Source organism: Asterias rubens, chromosome 6 (assembly GCF_902459465.1).
Source record: "Asterias rubens chromosome 6, eAstRub1.3, whole genome shotgun sequence".
In the NCBI taxonomy this organism is placed as follows: domain Eukaryota; kingdom Metazoa; phylum Echinodermata; class Asteroidea; order Forcipulatida; family Asteriidae; genus Asterias; species Asterias rubens.
The window spans coordinates 6,532,759-6,547,866 of record NC_047067.1 but is presented as its reverse complement, the minus strand read 5'-3'; the positions used below and the strand labels follow the sequence as shown (position 1 = coordinate 6,547,866).

At 38.4% G+C, this 15,108-nt stretch overlaps 3 protein-coding genes across 6 annotated transcripts in view; 1 reads left to right on the top strand and 2 right to left on the bottom strand.

The window, feature by feature from the left end:
- Nucleotides 1-214: 214 nt before the first annotated feature.
- On the bottom strand, nt 215-4,130 carry LOC117291545. The gene is made up of 5 exons (XM_033773336.1): nt 3,754-4,130; nt 3,101-3,245; nt 2,494-2,645; nt 1,737-2,019; nt 215-1,310 (listed from the first exon to the last, which is right to left on the bottom strand). The coding sequence occupies exons 1-5, from the start codon at nt 3,937-3,939 to the stop codon at nt 1,165-1,167; spliced, it is 912 nt and encodes a 303-aa protein (XP_033629227.1). The 5' UTR covers nt 3,940-4,130; the 3' UTR covers nt 215-1,164.
- Nucleotides 4,131-4,342: 212 nt separating this feature from the next.
- On the top strand, nt 4,343-7,345 carry LOC117291631. The gene is made up of 4 exons (XM_033773464.1): nt 4,343-4,733; nt 5,544-5,689; nt 6,013-6,418; nt 7,066-7,345. The coding sequence occupies exons 1-4, from the start codon at nt 4,517-4,519 to the stop codon at nt 7,215-7,217; spliced, it is 921 nt and encodes a 306-aa protein (XP_033629355.1). The 5' UTR covers nt 4,343-4,516; the 3' UTR covers nt 7,218-7,345.
- A 2,046-nt stretch (nt 7,346-9,391) lies between these two features.
- LOC117291220 (dnaJ homolog subfamily C member 13-like) overlaps nt 9,392-15,108 on the bottom strand; it is a 51,661-nt gene continuing 45,944 nt past the window's right edge. For all 4 annotated transcript variants that reach the window (XM_033772822.1, XM_033772824.1, XM_033772823.1 and 1 more), the window contains 5 exons: nt 14,095-14,274; nt 13,361-13,501; nt 12,712-12,852; nt 12,324-12,423; nt 9,392-12,156 (listed from right to left, as the gene is read on the bottom strand). In XM_033772822.1, the coding sequence (XP_033628713.1) occupies nt 12,056-12,156; nt 12,324-12,423; nt 12,712-12,852; nt 13,361-13,501; nt 14,095-14,274 (663 nt within the window). In that variant the 3' untranslated portion in view covers nt 9,392-12,055. The remainder of the gene's footprint in view (nt 12,157-12,323; nt 12,424-12,711; nt 12,853-13,360; nt 13,502-14,094; nt 14,275-15,108) is intronic.

The window sequence follows — 15,108 nt, the reverse complement described above, 5'->3', positions numbered from 1 at the left end:
ATACCCGGGGGGGGGGGGGGGGGGGCGTAGGTTTTTATAAAAAAAAACATGAAAATGTATAAAAATAATTTGACTTTATCCTTTATGAAACATTGTCTGGACAATCGTGTTTCTACTCAATGGTGTAGTAAGCTATATTTAGTGCATCTTTTACCAAAGTCTTTTACCTTATCTGTTACAACACCACTTTGATACAAATTATTCACACGATCAATCTTTGTCACAAATCTATCATTTTATTTCATAACAGATGATATGGAATATAACAGTATTGTCTGATTTCATGTCAATGCTGGTAAAGGATTTGATCACAAGTAAGCAATTATCATTCAATCAGTTGTGCACACATTTACAACAGCTTAGAATTCATAAAAGTTACAACATACTACGTTTATAGAAATGTACAGCTCTTTAATTTGAAATACATGATTGAATTTTTGTTGTTGTTTATTAATATTTATATTTACTTATAAAAAGACCACCCAAACCAAATGTTCTAAATGGCACATGATTTCAAGGTTAAAATTGTTTCATTCTTTATTTTTTTTAGTATAGCTGGACAAATAATGTCCGCTGTAGGTCTTGTGGTTTACCCTTGTGTACTTTAACCTTGTGTTTACTTTAATAATTACATACAAAATGAGGATAAGCGAACGCTTCAATCCAATGTACATCCATAATGAGGCTTGGAGATGGAAATAGTCTGGCACCTTGGGATGAAATAAGATAAGAACTATCAATGACATCTGGATACTGGGAATCCAACTACAGATGGTTGCAGAATAGTCAGAATAGACTTCCTGCACCAACCGTCATCAATGATGAAACGTGCAAGTGCAAAACGCTATCATTGGCTGAGAATGATTTGCCGCGTGTACACGCGTGCATTTTTTCCTATGTTTTTCATAAAAGATGGTGGTCAATGACGTCTTGTGCAATCCATCTATTGTAAGACCTTCCAAACCTCCCAATTCGCTTTGTTTCCTCTTTGTCAAACTACAATACTAGACACTGCTGTAGTATTGCAAAGGTTATGGGTTCGAATCCCAACCGGGTATTTATTACCTTGATTTTGTTCACAGAGCTCGAGTGTGCAGTTCTAATACACACGGGTAAAACCAAAACTCGTATACAATCTTAAATATTCCCTTCTTGACGTTGGAACTATGCACAGAAACCATCTTTGTGTGTGTATCTGCTGGACACGGACTGTACTTGCTGATCCAGAGGGCGTCTCCTGCCATTGATGGATTGCTCATACATCTGTCTCCCGCCGTAACGTCCCATCACGGACAGCGTGGCATCCGTACCTATACAAAAATGGACAAGACATCAGATTTTAAGAGTCAGTACAAGGCAACATTTTCATAAAGCTGTTAAGCAGAAAAATACTGCTGGACAAATTTCTCTTCTAAGCACAAAATTAGTGGGGCACCATGTAGCACCAGTAACTTTATGGGATGTTGGCTGATAACTCTTTCTTACTAAGCAAGATTTTCTTGTGATTAGCAGGTTTTTGGGCTTACAGGCTTTATAAAACTTGGCCCTGGGCACTTCCAGCCAAATCTTACTTGTTGTATTTAGCTTAGTTCAGTTTAGTTAATAACTTTTACTGCACAAACATCGAAATACCCCTTGATCACACATTTGAATAAAACAAACAGCAAAAATGCAAAAACAAGGTAGAAAACATTGAGCTATATTTTGTCTAAAAACACGACTTAAAGTAAACAAACCTGAATTCATAGCTCCAGGTCTCCCAGAATAATCCGGGACAGCAAACTGACTCGGGATGATATGGACCCCTGATATGTGACCGTTGACAGTTGGGGGATCGGTCCGTGGATGGATGGTTTCTCTTCTCGTTATTGTGCACTCGTTCGGAAGCGGACGTCTGCGGTCAGGGTTATCCAACGGTGACATGTACTCATGCCATTCCAAGCCGGTGGTGATCGGTGCTGCGAGACGGGGTATTGTACGGGATCGGTCCATGCCTGTGTTCACATAAGGAGCTATTTCCTGGTTGGGAAAAAGAGCAGAAGAGTGTATATTTAAAACATAATCATAACCAAGACCTTTCAAAATTTTCTCCTTTCTAAATTTTCTCCTTTCAACCTTTCAAAATAAATAAGCCACTTCTTATTCCTTGCCCTGTTGTGCATCCATTAAGCAACACCGAAAAGAAATGTGGTTCTTAGGGAAAACCTGAGGGAGTATATCGCTGTGTCTCATAGATCAGTTGGTAGATCATCTGCCTGGAGTGTCAGGGGTCTTGGGTTCAAAACCCAATGAGGACCATTTGATTTTTCTCTTATTTCATTGACAAACTTACAGCAAGGAGAGGGCTATCAAGCCAAACAAGCAATGTGTTATATAGTAAGCGATGTAAAATCTACACAGAGTATTTAAAAATTCTGTTTCAGGGTTGAACTGAGAGGGTTGGGTGGTTGACAGTGGAAGGGAAGGCTGGTTCCTTGGTCAATGATAACTTACCCTTCTGAAGTTCCTCATTTCATACAGATGTTTGGTGCACATTGTCTCAAGGTGGGCTTCATCCAGAGCCTGTCTTCCTCGACTCACATTGCAACAGTCTCCCTTGAAGTCAATCAAGGCATGCGCTATTTCAGATAACTTGGTAATCAAATCTGCAAAATCAGTTAAAAACCAAAATCAGCACACATTAATTTTTGTATCTGGTTAACCGTGTTTTAAATATAAATCTTCCATTGAAGTTAAGAATTGTTCAAAGAAAACTTGGAGTTTAATGGCCATTACACCAAAAACTGGTGACGGCTTACTAGGGGCTATAATCATAGCCTATATTTAATATTTTTGACACCTGCACCATGGACCAATCTCAAGGGGCTATCAATCAAGTATGAGGCTATTGGTCGATCCCATTGCCACCAATTGAAAAATATCGGTGGAAATATCGGTGGTGCAGATCAACCGATCACACCCAACATGATAAGTTTCAAGGCATGATCAGCAGCCTGGTAGGGCTTAGGCAGTGTCTGTTGTAATGGAGACTTACATCCTACTAGAAAATTTCACTACTGTACTAGTAAAGTGTCTTAATAAATTACTGTCTCAAATTTACATTTATTTTCTGATTCATGGTCTGCTCTCCAGAAGTGATGGTGATAGTTATCACGCGTTTCTTCATAGGCTCTGTCTCTGGATACCTCCTGAACGTCTTGTCTCAAGGCTACCAATTCCTCTCGTAGATGCCCCGTTTTGTAGTACTGAAAAATACAAACAGATAAATTAAATGAATCATTTTGCATCAGTAAAATGATAGCTATTTGTCAAAAAGCGTATTAACATTCTTGAACATTCTTAATAACATTCTTGATTATTATCAGTGGAGAAATTTTAAAGAAAATTTCTAAGAAAACTCTGGCACACACTATACACAGAAATTCGATAAGAAAATTTCCATCAGCAATTTTTTTTTTTTTTCAAATATGGAAAAACAAATTTAATAATTTTATCATCATTCCTTGTAAAAAGATTGGGAAAAAATCTTATTAATTGTGAGAATTACTGTAATTTCAAAAAAAGTAATATATTATATATAGTAAAATATTATAATCCACTTATTATATGCATCTAAAATAGAAACAAAAACAAGGGCCCTGGGGCCCCGCCCCCTCCAAAAATAAAATACATATTGATTCTTATTCTGTGTCTTGAAATGAATATAACTTAAGTAAACGGTTCCAATAAATGAATAAGTAAGCACAATTTTACCTGTGCATCTGCCAGTATTCCAGCCACATTCTGGCTGACAATCTCCGCGGCTTCGTGGATGTTCTCTGCTGACGAGGCGTGGTCGATCAAGCTTTTACTGTTATTACTGTGGCTGATGCCGACCAGTCGCACCGGCTTGTCAACGGGGATTCGCACCGCAGGAAGGGCTGCAGTGTCGGTCTGCATGCTGATGATGTTTCGCCTCAAGACGGCAAAATTTTACACGGACTGGAAAGAATATAGTCAAGTCTGCTTGAAATGTGGATAAACCTCAATGAAAGATAGCCGAGCTGTTGTTTTACTACTATTAACAAGTGATTTTTCAATTTAAAACTTCTATTTTAATGAAATACTTGATTAGTAAGCAGTTCGACAAGTAGTCACCCCTTCTTTGATGTTCAACAACAACCACACACGGCACATGTGTGTATACCGTTGTTATGCCAACGCCCCAGAATCTTGTCTCGGTACCGCCTCGTAACGGAATTGCGCCTTAAACTATACAGTATTGAACAACCAGACTATTTTAAAGGTCCCCCAAAAGGTCAGTACTCATGCGCATTGTGCCTAGCAGCGCCGATGTAAACAAGATAACAAATCTGTGTGTGATCACCCGATCCAAAACGAACGCAGAATCTTGCGCTCAATTTTCATTGTTATTCACTCTATAAGTCATACCATTTTCAGGTATATTTGGGCAAATAAGATCAAGTAGACGACTTTTACTTCACAGAGAAAAAGTTTGGTTCACGAAGAAAACAAGATGACATCGGCAAACCCAGCCACCCCTTTGATCCGTGCTGAGTTCGGGAATACATGCACGAGCGTGCTCCAGGGGCTGGAGTGCCTGTGGAGGCAGCGGGCACTCATCGACGACAAGCTCGCTGATATGTTGCAGGAACTCGGTCAAGTCATCAACACGCTGCGGCCAGAGATTGATAACAACAAGGAGTATTACGTGGACGGGCCACTTGTTAGATGTAAGTGAACATGGGTGCGTCTTCAGTGAGTTAAGACAAAGTTTAATTTTAATACTAAAAATAGGGAACCGGCTGGGGAGAAATTAGAGAGTGTGGGCTGTGGCAAAAGGGGAGTGGCAGAGGGAAGGTATAAGGTTGAGGTAAGGAATTAAACAGCAATGAGAATGGTTATTTATTAACTAATTAAATAAATTGTTTTTTTATGACATCTGGTGACTTCACCAGAAGTCAAAAATTCCGTTGCCACACTTTATTTATGTACTTCATTGGTTCAAAAAAATAAGAATTCACCGTAAAATAATTTGTGTAAATCCCTTTCTGAATGTTTTTGTTAATTATTACTTTATAACTTTCAACTGAGTAAGATTGTAACTGCGATAACGTAACCCTCCGCCGTCGGGAGGAGGGTTACGTTATTGCAACTAGTAAGATTGGTGCCCCAAAACGTCAATGTATTTGCAGTATTTTTCCATTTCTGTATAAATTTGGGTCATCTCATACCCCAGTCAATTTGTATCTTGGTGAACTCGTCCCCAGGAGAAACTTATACAATATTTCTGGCGCCGGCTCATGATGACCTGGGTACGAGTTGACCTGTTTTGATCTCAATTGTAATAAAAGATGTTCACTGACCCTTAAAAAACTTCACTGGTGGTTACGATTAATCTAAGATGTCTTCAAAACATCTCATGAGTGCCGTGTGTGAACAAATCGGAGTTGTGTTCCTTGGATGGGTTTTGTCCAATGACCTGTACAGCCTCTACTATTCGTTATCAATCAATCATTCCTTATTTTGTATTCTCCTTACAGTTTTATCGGCTCACATTGCAAAGGGGAGAGCTGTCATCCAAGAGATTAAACGGACATGCAGTGAAAAGAGTGCAGCCGCAAATGGCATCGAGTATTGTAGAATACATAGTGCACAGCATCTTGAAGACATCAAATCAGTCCTAGATGTAAGAAACTTCTTCTTTTTGCATAATAATAAAAAAAAATAATAATAGTGGCTTCTTATATAGCACTCAAATCCGTCACCCAAATCACCAAACCCGCGCTTGTACATTATTAGCCCTGGTCACTGGGAAATTTTATTTCATTCCTTTCTATCATCAGCTCCCTTGGTTGGAGTATGTAGCGGACCAAGCTAAATGAATCACAAGAATCTTCTCTGCCCTCACAGACAAGTCCGAAAAAATAGAACCACATCTTATTTTGTTTATAATTTTTATTTAAATTGATTGTTATATTTTATACTTTCTGTCTTTCAACCACACTCAAGGCACTCAATGACTTTTACAAGCACACAGTCTTCCGCCAAAACACGCAGTTTGTGGACGATGATGTCATGCGAAGGATGAGTCCAAACAAACCAACCCGCTCCGCTAACTCGAGGGTAACTTTTGCCAGCGACCTGCCGACAACTGGTAACGGGCGGACACCACAGAACACTGCTGCCCTAACATCGGCCGACAGTTATACAGGGCGGGCTGGTCTTGCTTCAGCAGCTCTGGATACGCCGGTCCAGGTGTGGACCGCTGGTAGCTGTGTAGATACTGCAGACCCTAGTACACCGGGAGCCTTTGAACATATACGAGATATGACACGCCAAGATGTACATTTGGAGAATTGGCCCAAGGAGCAGGAAGTGCCGCAGCGTGTAATGGATAGGACAAGACCTCCTCTAGGTGAGTTGGATATATAGTGATAGAGAAAGAACTTACCGCAGAATTCTGCGCTTACGATCACGATTCCCCACTTGACGTGCCGGCCCCGAATTTCTGCGCTAGCCTTGTAAGCGTAGAATGCCTAGTAATGTGGAGTGCGCAAGCACATTTATAAGCAAAAATTTGCCGCTAACCCGTGAATTATGCTTGCCGTAAGCACAAAATTCCCTGATTCCGTAAGCGCCGATTCTGTGCTTGCGGTAAGCAGAGCCATGAAATTGGGCCCTTATCTGTCTTCAAGTAATGATTCATAAATACCAGGAGAATTTAACCATCGTGTCCACGTTTAAGCATGTGAAAAGTGTTTAAATATACTCGTTACACATAAGCTTATACTTAGGCGCTTATGTAAGCGCAAAGGAATCAATACGAACAGGTACTCATGTAAAATCTACTAGTGCATGCACCCGAACGCACAACTGTTGAGTGTGCAATTTGACCCCTCACAAATTGGAGACTTGACAAAAAACCCAGTCAGCAGTGGGATTTCAACCAGCATCCACACCAGGTGAAAGTTGGGGAAGCCAAGCTGAATTCAGCACATAAAGTTGTCTTTTCAAACGATTTGAGTCATACACTCACTTCTTTTTCTTTTCCTCTGTCAACAGTCCATCCTGGTCTACGAGACGTTCATAACTACCGCAACCTTCCACAGTTCTCTGGAGTCAACCTACCCATAAAGCAGGTCCCCGTGGGGGAGTTAGCCCTACCAGCCCCTCACGTCCCTCACTGGGACTACCACAACAACTGTAGATACTGAGAAACTCTCTCTACTCCCGTACACGCTGATTCCGATCAGAGATATTTACCAACATGGGCCAAGTTTCATAAAGCTGTTAAGCAGAAAATACTGCTTGACAAATTTCTTTGCTGAGCAAAATTTTAGTGGGGCACCAGTAACAACAATGTAAACTTTATGTAATTTTGGCTGGTTACCTGTTTATGTTATGCAACACTTTCTGTGCTTACAGTTTTTGCGCTTACAGGCTTTATGAAATTGGTGCCCAATTTGAGAAAGTTTACTTTCAATAAGTATTGCTTAAATCAAGAGTCGTCACTGCCAGGCAAGTTTTGTGATGTTCTCACATCCAACAATCCCGGCTATTACATTTTAATAAATACTTGTATGAATGTTCCAACAGAGTCTATCTCAATTGTTGTATACTTCTTTCAGTTTTTCAAAAGTAGTGGCATATTTAAATGGTGTCAAATTGGACAACAAAAAGGATGACTATAAAAAAAAATTGTGTCCACCAAACTAAAAATTCTTTTTCTTCATTCATCTGAAGCAATAAATTACATAGAACTAAAAAAGGTATCGTTGTGCTGGTTGTGAGGGGCCAGAAAAAACAATACTTTGATATCTCTTAAAGTTGCATTGCCCGTTTGTTTTGTTTTGCCAAAATACCCCAAAATCTTGAGTCGTCTCTGAATAAATTTTTGCGAATGAAAAACAACCACAATACTTGTTGTACAAGCTTGGGTGCTTTCAGATGCCTAATAAAAGGCTTCAGGCCTGAAGTCTTTTAATAATTATTTGAGTGAGAAATTACCTCTTTCTCAAAAACTACGTTACTTCAGAGGTTGCCGTTTCTCACTATGTTCACTATCAACAGCTCTCCATTGCTCATTCAAGAAAGTTGTTATTTTGGGTAATTACAAACTGTGTCCAGTACCTTTTTAACTAGCTATCTATTTTTAACACCACTTTTTTACCATCACGTTGGCAAACAAAATTTGATGCATCTTTAATACCATCATGACAAGTTGAAATAAATGTAACAAATGGACAAGAAGTTACTTGTGAATTGTACAATATAATTATTTATTTGCTGTTTGTTATTTATATGAGCTTCAATACATATAATTAATTTGGTACATCTTTAAGCGTTACTTTTCTTTTTTATACATGTTTAGTCCTGCTTAAAGTCGCAGGAAAAAACAACAAATTTTTCCATGGTACTCTGATAGCAAATATAGGCAATTTATAAGGCAAAGAAATATGCTGGAATGTTTGCTTTGCCAATTAAATATGCTCCAGTAAAATCTACTTGTATTTTATTTGATTTTATCAATTTTTATATAAAGAATAAATTTTCAGGAGACTAGGTCACTGATTACTAATGACATTCTGGTGTGGTTATTTGTCTTTAAAACAAATTACAAACTTGTTTAGTACCGCAACAAGATGTGGTAAATAAATGTCGACCTCAAATTAACTTGAACAAACGTTTAAATTAATTCTATACTTTGGACTAACTATACATCTGACTTTTGTTCGTGCTTCAATCTTGACCCTATTCAAGCATTCAAGTATTTTTTGTACCAAATCATAAACCATTTTTTTTAAGGAGGAATCAAGTAAGAATTAATAAATTAATAAGCATTTTCATTTCTGCAGACGCTCGGAGAAAAAAACAAATTTAGTTCCAATAGAAAGTATTACCAAAATATAAAAACTGCATTGATATCTTGAAATGTTAACAGTTAGCCCTTCTACTGTATGACCACTTTGTATGAGTAGTTTTTAATAAAAGATCAACTATGCAAGCCTGCAATAAGATATCACACGGTGAATGAACACATCTTACAATATAGTCAACCCTCCTACTGTCTGACCATTCAATATCAACCATCCACTGTGGTTTTGTCCACTGTGGTCATAATCGAGAAAACTGTATCCAAATAAAACAAAATGCAAATTATGCGACAACTGATTTCTGTTGTAACAAGAAAAATTAAGAACAATGTGTTTACATACTGAAAATTGTGCATGGTTTTCACTATTTTCTCTATTAACGGTTGTATGGCTTCTGACTGGCATCCCCGAACGAAGATATTGACAAAACAGGGACACTGCCAACATAGGGCTAGATAGCTCAGTTGGTAGAGCGCCGGCACGTTAGTCTGGAGGTCATTAGTTCAAATCCCACTCTAGTCAATTTTTTGTTCGACCCCAAAAATCATTTCAAAATTTACCCAGTCAATATCCCTTGTGGTTTATAGTGATATTTTCTTTTGACTTAAACACAGATTCAGCTAAAATGTTCACAGGTTTGTTTATTCATGTGTGGTTAATTACACAAAACATGAACACCGTCTGCGACTATTTTGTCAGCTCTACTAATCCTATTTACCGTAATACCTTTAATAATGGGACCATATGCTAGAGAATATGGATGCCTGGTCTGGCCGAAACCATGAACAAGGTGGTTGCAATTCTACAGGTGTATTCAGGTGATCGCAGTGTGTACACACATTAACATGTACAAAAAGGGCATTTTTTTATGATCGTCGTGAAATTTTGAAAATGAGAGAGAAGGGTGATTTGTTCGGGGAGTAGATTCTTGGGCAAAGCTGTGCTACAATGCACTCATAATCTAGGCAACAAGAATCTGTCACGCATTCTCTGTAATGTTTTTTTTGCAAAATAATTTTAAATGATTAAATTCAAAATAAGCATAATATACAATTTACATGTAGTGGGATTCTTAACATTGCATATGTAACAAACGAAATTGGGTATCAATCGAATTGCAAGTACAGAGTAGTCCCAACATGAAAGACCATGAACAATTTTGATGGAATGAAAAACAAAAACCCAATCAAACAAAGAAATCGACCACCACTGACTCTCTTTACTGCTTCTAACCTAACAACAACCACTGACTGGTGCAAATTAATATTTCCTAAACTCAAATTGGCGTGTCCGACTTGTCGGCTGTGGCTGCGGCTGTAGCTAAGGGTGTTACTATGGGCCTCCTAAGCTTCAACATATGTTCAGGTTAGGATCTAGCTGTAGTCAGAGTCATTAATGGGCAGACTAGTCTGGCACCCTGTGTACGCCCATGCATTTTTTGTGACACAAAATGGCTGCTAATCGCAATTTTTCGCATTAAAGAGCTCTACTCGGGTCTAGACCTTAGTGCCCAGGCCTGTTAGTGCCCCTTCAAAAAACTCCCATAAACTAAACATTTTCCAATGGAAGTTGCTCGTTGCAAAATAAAAATGGCTTAGCCCTCTCAAAGATGAAATTCTAGTCCCACAATATGCCACTTATTTCATCATTTGAACTTTGAGAACATCATTTCTGCTCCTGTCATTATTTAACTTTTCTCATATTGCTATGAGAGCATTTCCACAACTTTCTTTTCCCCTAAAGTCTGGAAGCATTTGCAAATAAATTCCCAACAATTTGATACTGTGATTTATCCCTCAGCTCAAATTGAAAACTCAAGAACTACTCCTTGTACCTCTCTGTTGATTGCATTTGCATAAAACTCCTTATTTCCCCCTACATTGTACTCCAGAGAATTACTTTCTTTAGATAATTATAATAAGAAACGTCAGTAAGGCAAAGTGGTTTGTTAGTAAAATGGCGCTGAAAGCGTCCTGTGGCCATTTTTAACAATAAACTTGTGGCTAAAATTTAAACTTCCCATTCATCGTGCTCAACCTTTTTGTTTTTAACAAAATAGTTTTTTCATCCACCACAAAGTCATGATCGACACATCCAGCTGCTGAAATCATTTTTAACCTAGCGTGATCTTCTAAGAAAAATAATTATGTATTTACATTAAGTGCTCATTTTTTATTTCATAATTTTTTTGTTTCAAAGTTGTCACTTTGTTCATATCATACACAATTCCTAATCAGTTTCTGAGGCTTGATTAATATTCAGAGTTTTTTTTAACACATATCGGTTTAAATTAAGTTGTCATCAATTTTTCTTGGCCTAAGTTCCAATCTCTTACAATATATCAAGGTTTTTTTTGTTTTAATTTTGTTTGCAAGATAAAAAGTTTGATGAATGTTTAAGCATAAAAAACCAATGATATACTTTATATCAAATGTATGTAAAATCTGAGCTAGGTCCAATTTTATAGAGCTTCTTAACTGTTCATTTTGTGCCTATAGCACAGGTTTCCGTTTTATATCACTGTTAACCATAAGCATGAAAAAGGGCTTACTAAGCTTCCGGCGCTTACGATATAAAAATGTATACCGTGTGAACGCACAAGCTGGCAGCCTAATTTTCTTGCTAACCTGTGAAATACGCTTACACCCAAGTAAATTTGTCTGCTATATTTAGCTTGAAAAATCGCTTACCGTTAAGTAGCGCTATGAAATTGGCCTCTGATTGGTAGCAACACATATCTGTAAATTTCATCTCCTCTCTTTGCAGTTTCTTTCTAGTAGTTTGGTATAAAATATTTTTATACACTTAGATTACATGGGGATGAAATATCCCATCAATTTGTGTGAACTGCTCCTCCGTCTTTCTCAAGACACACCAGGTATTTCAGCTCAGCAAGAAATTTCTGAAACGGTGATTGAAATTGTTCTCCGCACATAGTGAGCTAACTAGCTCTCAAATTGGTTTACCACAAATTCTGCTGTCCTTGAAATGTTACCCAACTTCCATTGTTTACGTAGTTCTGAGCATGCGCACATTACAAGACAATGGATTTACCTGGTAGATCTGCTGCCACCTAGCGTCCCAAAAGTCCCCAATTTAAAAAGTTTGAAACCGAGCACCTTGATTTGTTTCTGGTTTCTCGTCTATTTTGGCAAAGCTTGAAACTTTGTGGAGTGGTGTTAAGAATCCTCTGTGGTCTCATGATTGGGATCGATGGGGGGCGGGGCACTGGGAACCGTTGAAGCGGTACCTTGGGTCAGGTAACCAGCCACGCCTGGACCTGAAATAGTAAGAGAGACAAAAATCAAATGATACTTTCTTATGTTTCTCCGCAGAACAGTGATAGAAAACTGACAAGTTGAGAACAAACAAAAAAATTATACGGGGACCCAATGTTAACGGGATAGCATTTTAAACAAGATATTTTGAGGCAGTGAAAGTACCAACCAGTAAGGTATCCGCTGACGTTTGTGTTGGACAAAAATAAGTCATGCTTCTGGTCTTTATAAGACGTCCAAACTGTAGACTTCTCCAATAGAGCTGTCACCTGTTCACACAAACATTAGAGACATTATTAGACAATCATAAAGAAAAAACAAAACTGTTATGCACAAAATGCACATCATCGGTTAAGACATAATCTCTCAGGCAATCTCAGTGGTAGAATTGCAAAGGTTGTGGGTTTGAATCCCACATGAGTAACAATATGCCTGTGACTGTTTTACAGAACTCGGGAAAGTACTAACACACATCAGTGTAAAGGTAAAACCAAAATTAATATTCAATTTATTATTAATATAAAGACTGCCATGCCATCTATGGGTCGTGAGCTTACCTGTTCACCATATTCAAGGCAGACCGTCATAGCTTTGAGTGATTTTACAATTTGAGCTTTGGTAGCTGCAGGGTTTTCTAGCGTATTCAATCCGTCCGACAGTAGACTCAGTAGAAATTGAACCAAGTCGTTGTCCAAGGCCTATTGAAAAAAAAAGCAATAATTATACAAATTTATAAAACTGACACTACAGTTTCAAACTCACAAGATCAAAACTAACTCTTTAACTCATTTCTGCTGACTGCCCACTCTCTCACCTTGATGGTGGCATTGAAGCCCATCACCTGACTGAGGACCTAGCTATAAACTGGCTTACGGACTTTAAAATGAGATCAGCATAGCATACAAAATCATCATCATCAACTCATTTCTGAAACATGTCATTGACCACCATTGTTAATCAAACGTGCACGCGTGAAAGGCTATCATTGACTAAGAGTTGTGCGCAGTGCGTACACACAAGCCCTTTTTATATTGTTTATCAGTCGAATATGGCAGTCGAATATGCTTTGTGCAATCCATCTACCCTGGGAGATAGTCAATTGGTATCAACAAGCACAAAAAACGGACATTTCAAGACATGTTGAAGCCTTCATCCTGCAGTGAATCAATATGGGCTGAAGTATAAAATAATAATAACATGAACTACCTGCTTAACGAGCTCAGGTTGGTCCTTCTGGAACATTTTATGAAGACTGTCACAAGCCACTGCAGTCATATCAGGTCTCGACTTCATTCCCTTTATCATGGGTCCGATGCATTCTCCTTGAGCCATGCTACGCACACAGATCTACAAATAGTGAAACAGTAACTTCAACACAAATCTACACACATCTAAATAGTGAAACAGTAACTGTTCTATGTTTCTATGTTCTATGTTCTACCCCGTTGTTTTCAAAACCCCTTGAGGTCTACACACTAGGGTACGGGTAAGAGTTAGGATTAGCAACATACATTTGTAGGGGTGTTGGAAAGTATGGGTAGTGGAACATAGGGGTGACGAAACATAGGGGTGGCAGAACAGAAGGTTGCTGGAATATATGGGTGTCGGAACATAGGGGTGTAACCAAGGAAACCACTGTATTAAAAGTCTGGGGGGATGTCTGTGTCTTTTCAGAATAATCAACCATCAGACATGACAAAACACTATGATTTTGTGAAGAGTCTAGTTGAAGTTCGACAACTTGGACCCCAATGTAGTCTGCATGTAAAGCTTAAACAAATCAATGACAGGAGACAAGGATGACCACAAAAAGTAATGATCAATCAAACGAGGGCACTATTTCATAACAATAATAATGCTCATTTGTAAAGCGCCATACACTGTCAGAAAGACATTCCTGGCGCGTAGAACAAATATTAATAGTACAAACTTATACTAACATCGTCATCAACAATGCTGTTGACCGTAATAATCGTTGCCCGTGGTATGGCGGTGTTCTTTGACTTCATGGCGCCGATGATGGTCGGTATGTGACCCAGTTGAGGGAGTTGGGATGCTAGATTAGGCTGCGCTTTGAAGAGATTCACAACGGCTGACGTGACTGTTTCCAACTCATCACCCTGTAAGAACACAACGTGAAAAATAATATTACTGTCATGACTGTAGTCTACGGAATGCAGAAGAATATTAATAATAATAATAATAATAATAATCTTGTTTTTATATTGCGCTTTTCAAACCCCATAGTGCTCCAACATCATTACCCCTGGTCAATGTGCCATTCAATTCATTCCTTAAAGCCATTGGACACTTTCGGTAAACAGTTTTGTCCAAAGGCCCACACTTCGTGTATCACAACTTATATATAAAATAACAAACCTGTGAAAATTTAGACTCAATCGGTCACCGGAGTCGGAGAAAATGACGGGAAAACCCACCCTTGTTTCCGCACATTTTGCCGTGTCATGACATGTGTTTACTATAATCCGTAATTCTTGTTGTCGAAAATTGGTAATTGTTTTAGTGTTTTCTCAAAAAGTAAAGCATTTCATGGAATAATATTTCAAGAGAAGTCGTTTACCATTACCTTCTGTAAACCCTGTAAGTTATTTGTAAATCTGTGTACTTTTTTCTGTTCCGAAAGTGTATAATGGCTTTAAGCCATTTCAGCTCCCTAGGGAGTATACAGCCTGTGCAACAAATATGCGCTACTAAGCTAAATCAATCACACTGGGACTCAAACCCATCTTTACACCTGGCAGAGTTTATGGGAGTCTTTGGGTCTTAAAGGCACTGTACATGTTTGGTAATTACTCAAAATAATTATTAGCATAAAACCTTACTTGGTAAATAGTAATGGAGAGCTGTTGATAGTACAAAACATTGCGAGAAACGGCTCCCTCTGAAGTAACATAGTTTTCGAGAAAGAAGTAATTTTCCACTAAAATATTTGA

Excerpts from the sequence above, each read along its gene's own strand:
- LOC117291545 (XM_033773336.1), bottom strand. The coding sequence starts at position 3,939 with ATGCAGACCGACACTGCAGCCCTTCCTGCGGTGCGAATCCCCGTTGAC. Across the intron at positions 2,646-3,100 it reads CCATGAATCAGAAAATAAAT|ATTTGATTACCAAGTTATCT; the intron begins GTAAATTTGAGA and ends CTGATTTTGCAG. Across the intron at positions 2,020-2,493 it reads AAATGAGGAACTTCAGAAGG|GAAATAGCTCCTTATGTGAA; the intron begins GTAAGTTATCAT and ends TTTCCCAACCAG.
- LOC117291631 (XM_033773464.1), top strand. The coding sequence starts at position 4,517 with ATGACATCGGCAAACCCAGCCACCCCTTTGATCCGTGCTGAGTTCGGG. Across the intron at positions 5,690-6,012 it reads ACATCAAATCAGTCCTAGAT|GCACTCAATGACTTTTACAA; the intron begins GTAAGAAACTTC and ends ACCACACTCAAG. Across the intron at positions 6,419-7,065 it reads TAGGACAAGACCTCCTCTAG|TCCATCCTGGTCTACGAGAC; the intron begins GTGAGTTGGATA and ends CTCTGTCAACAG.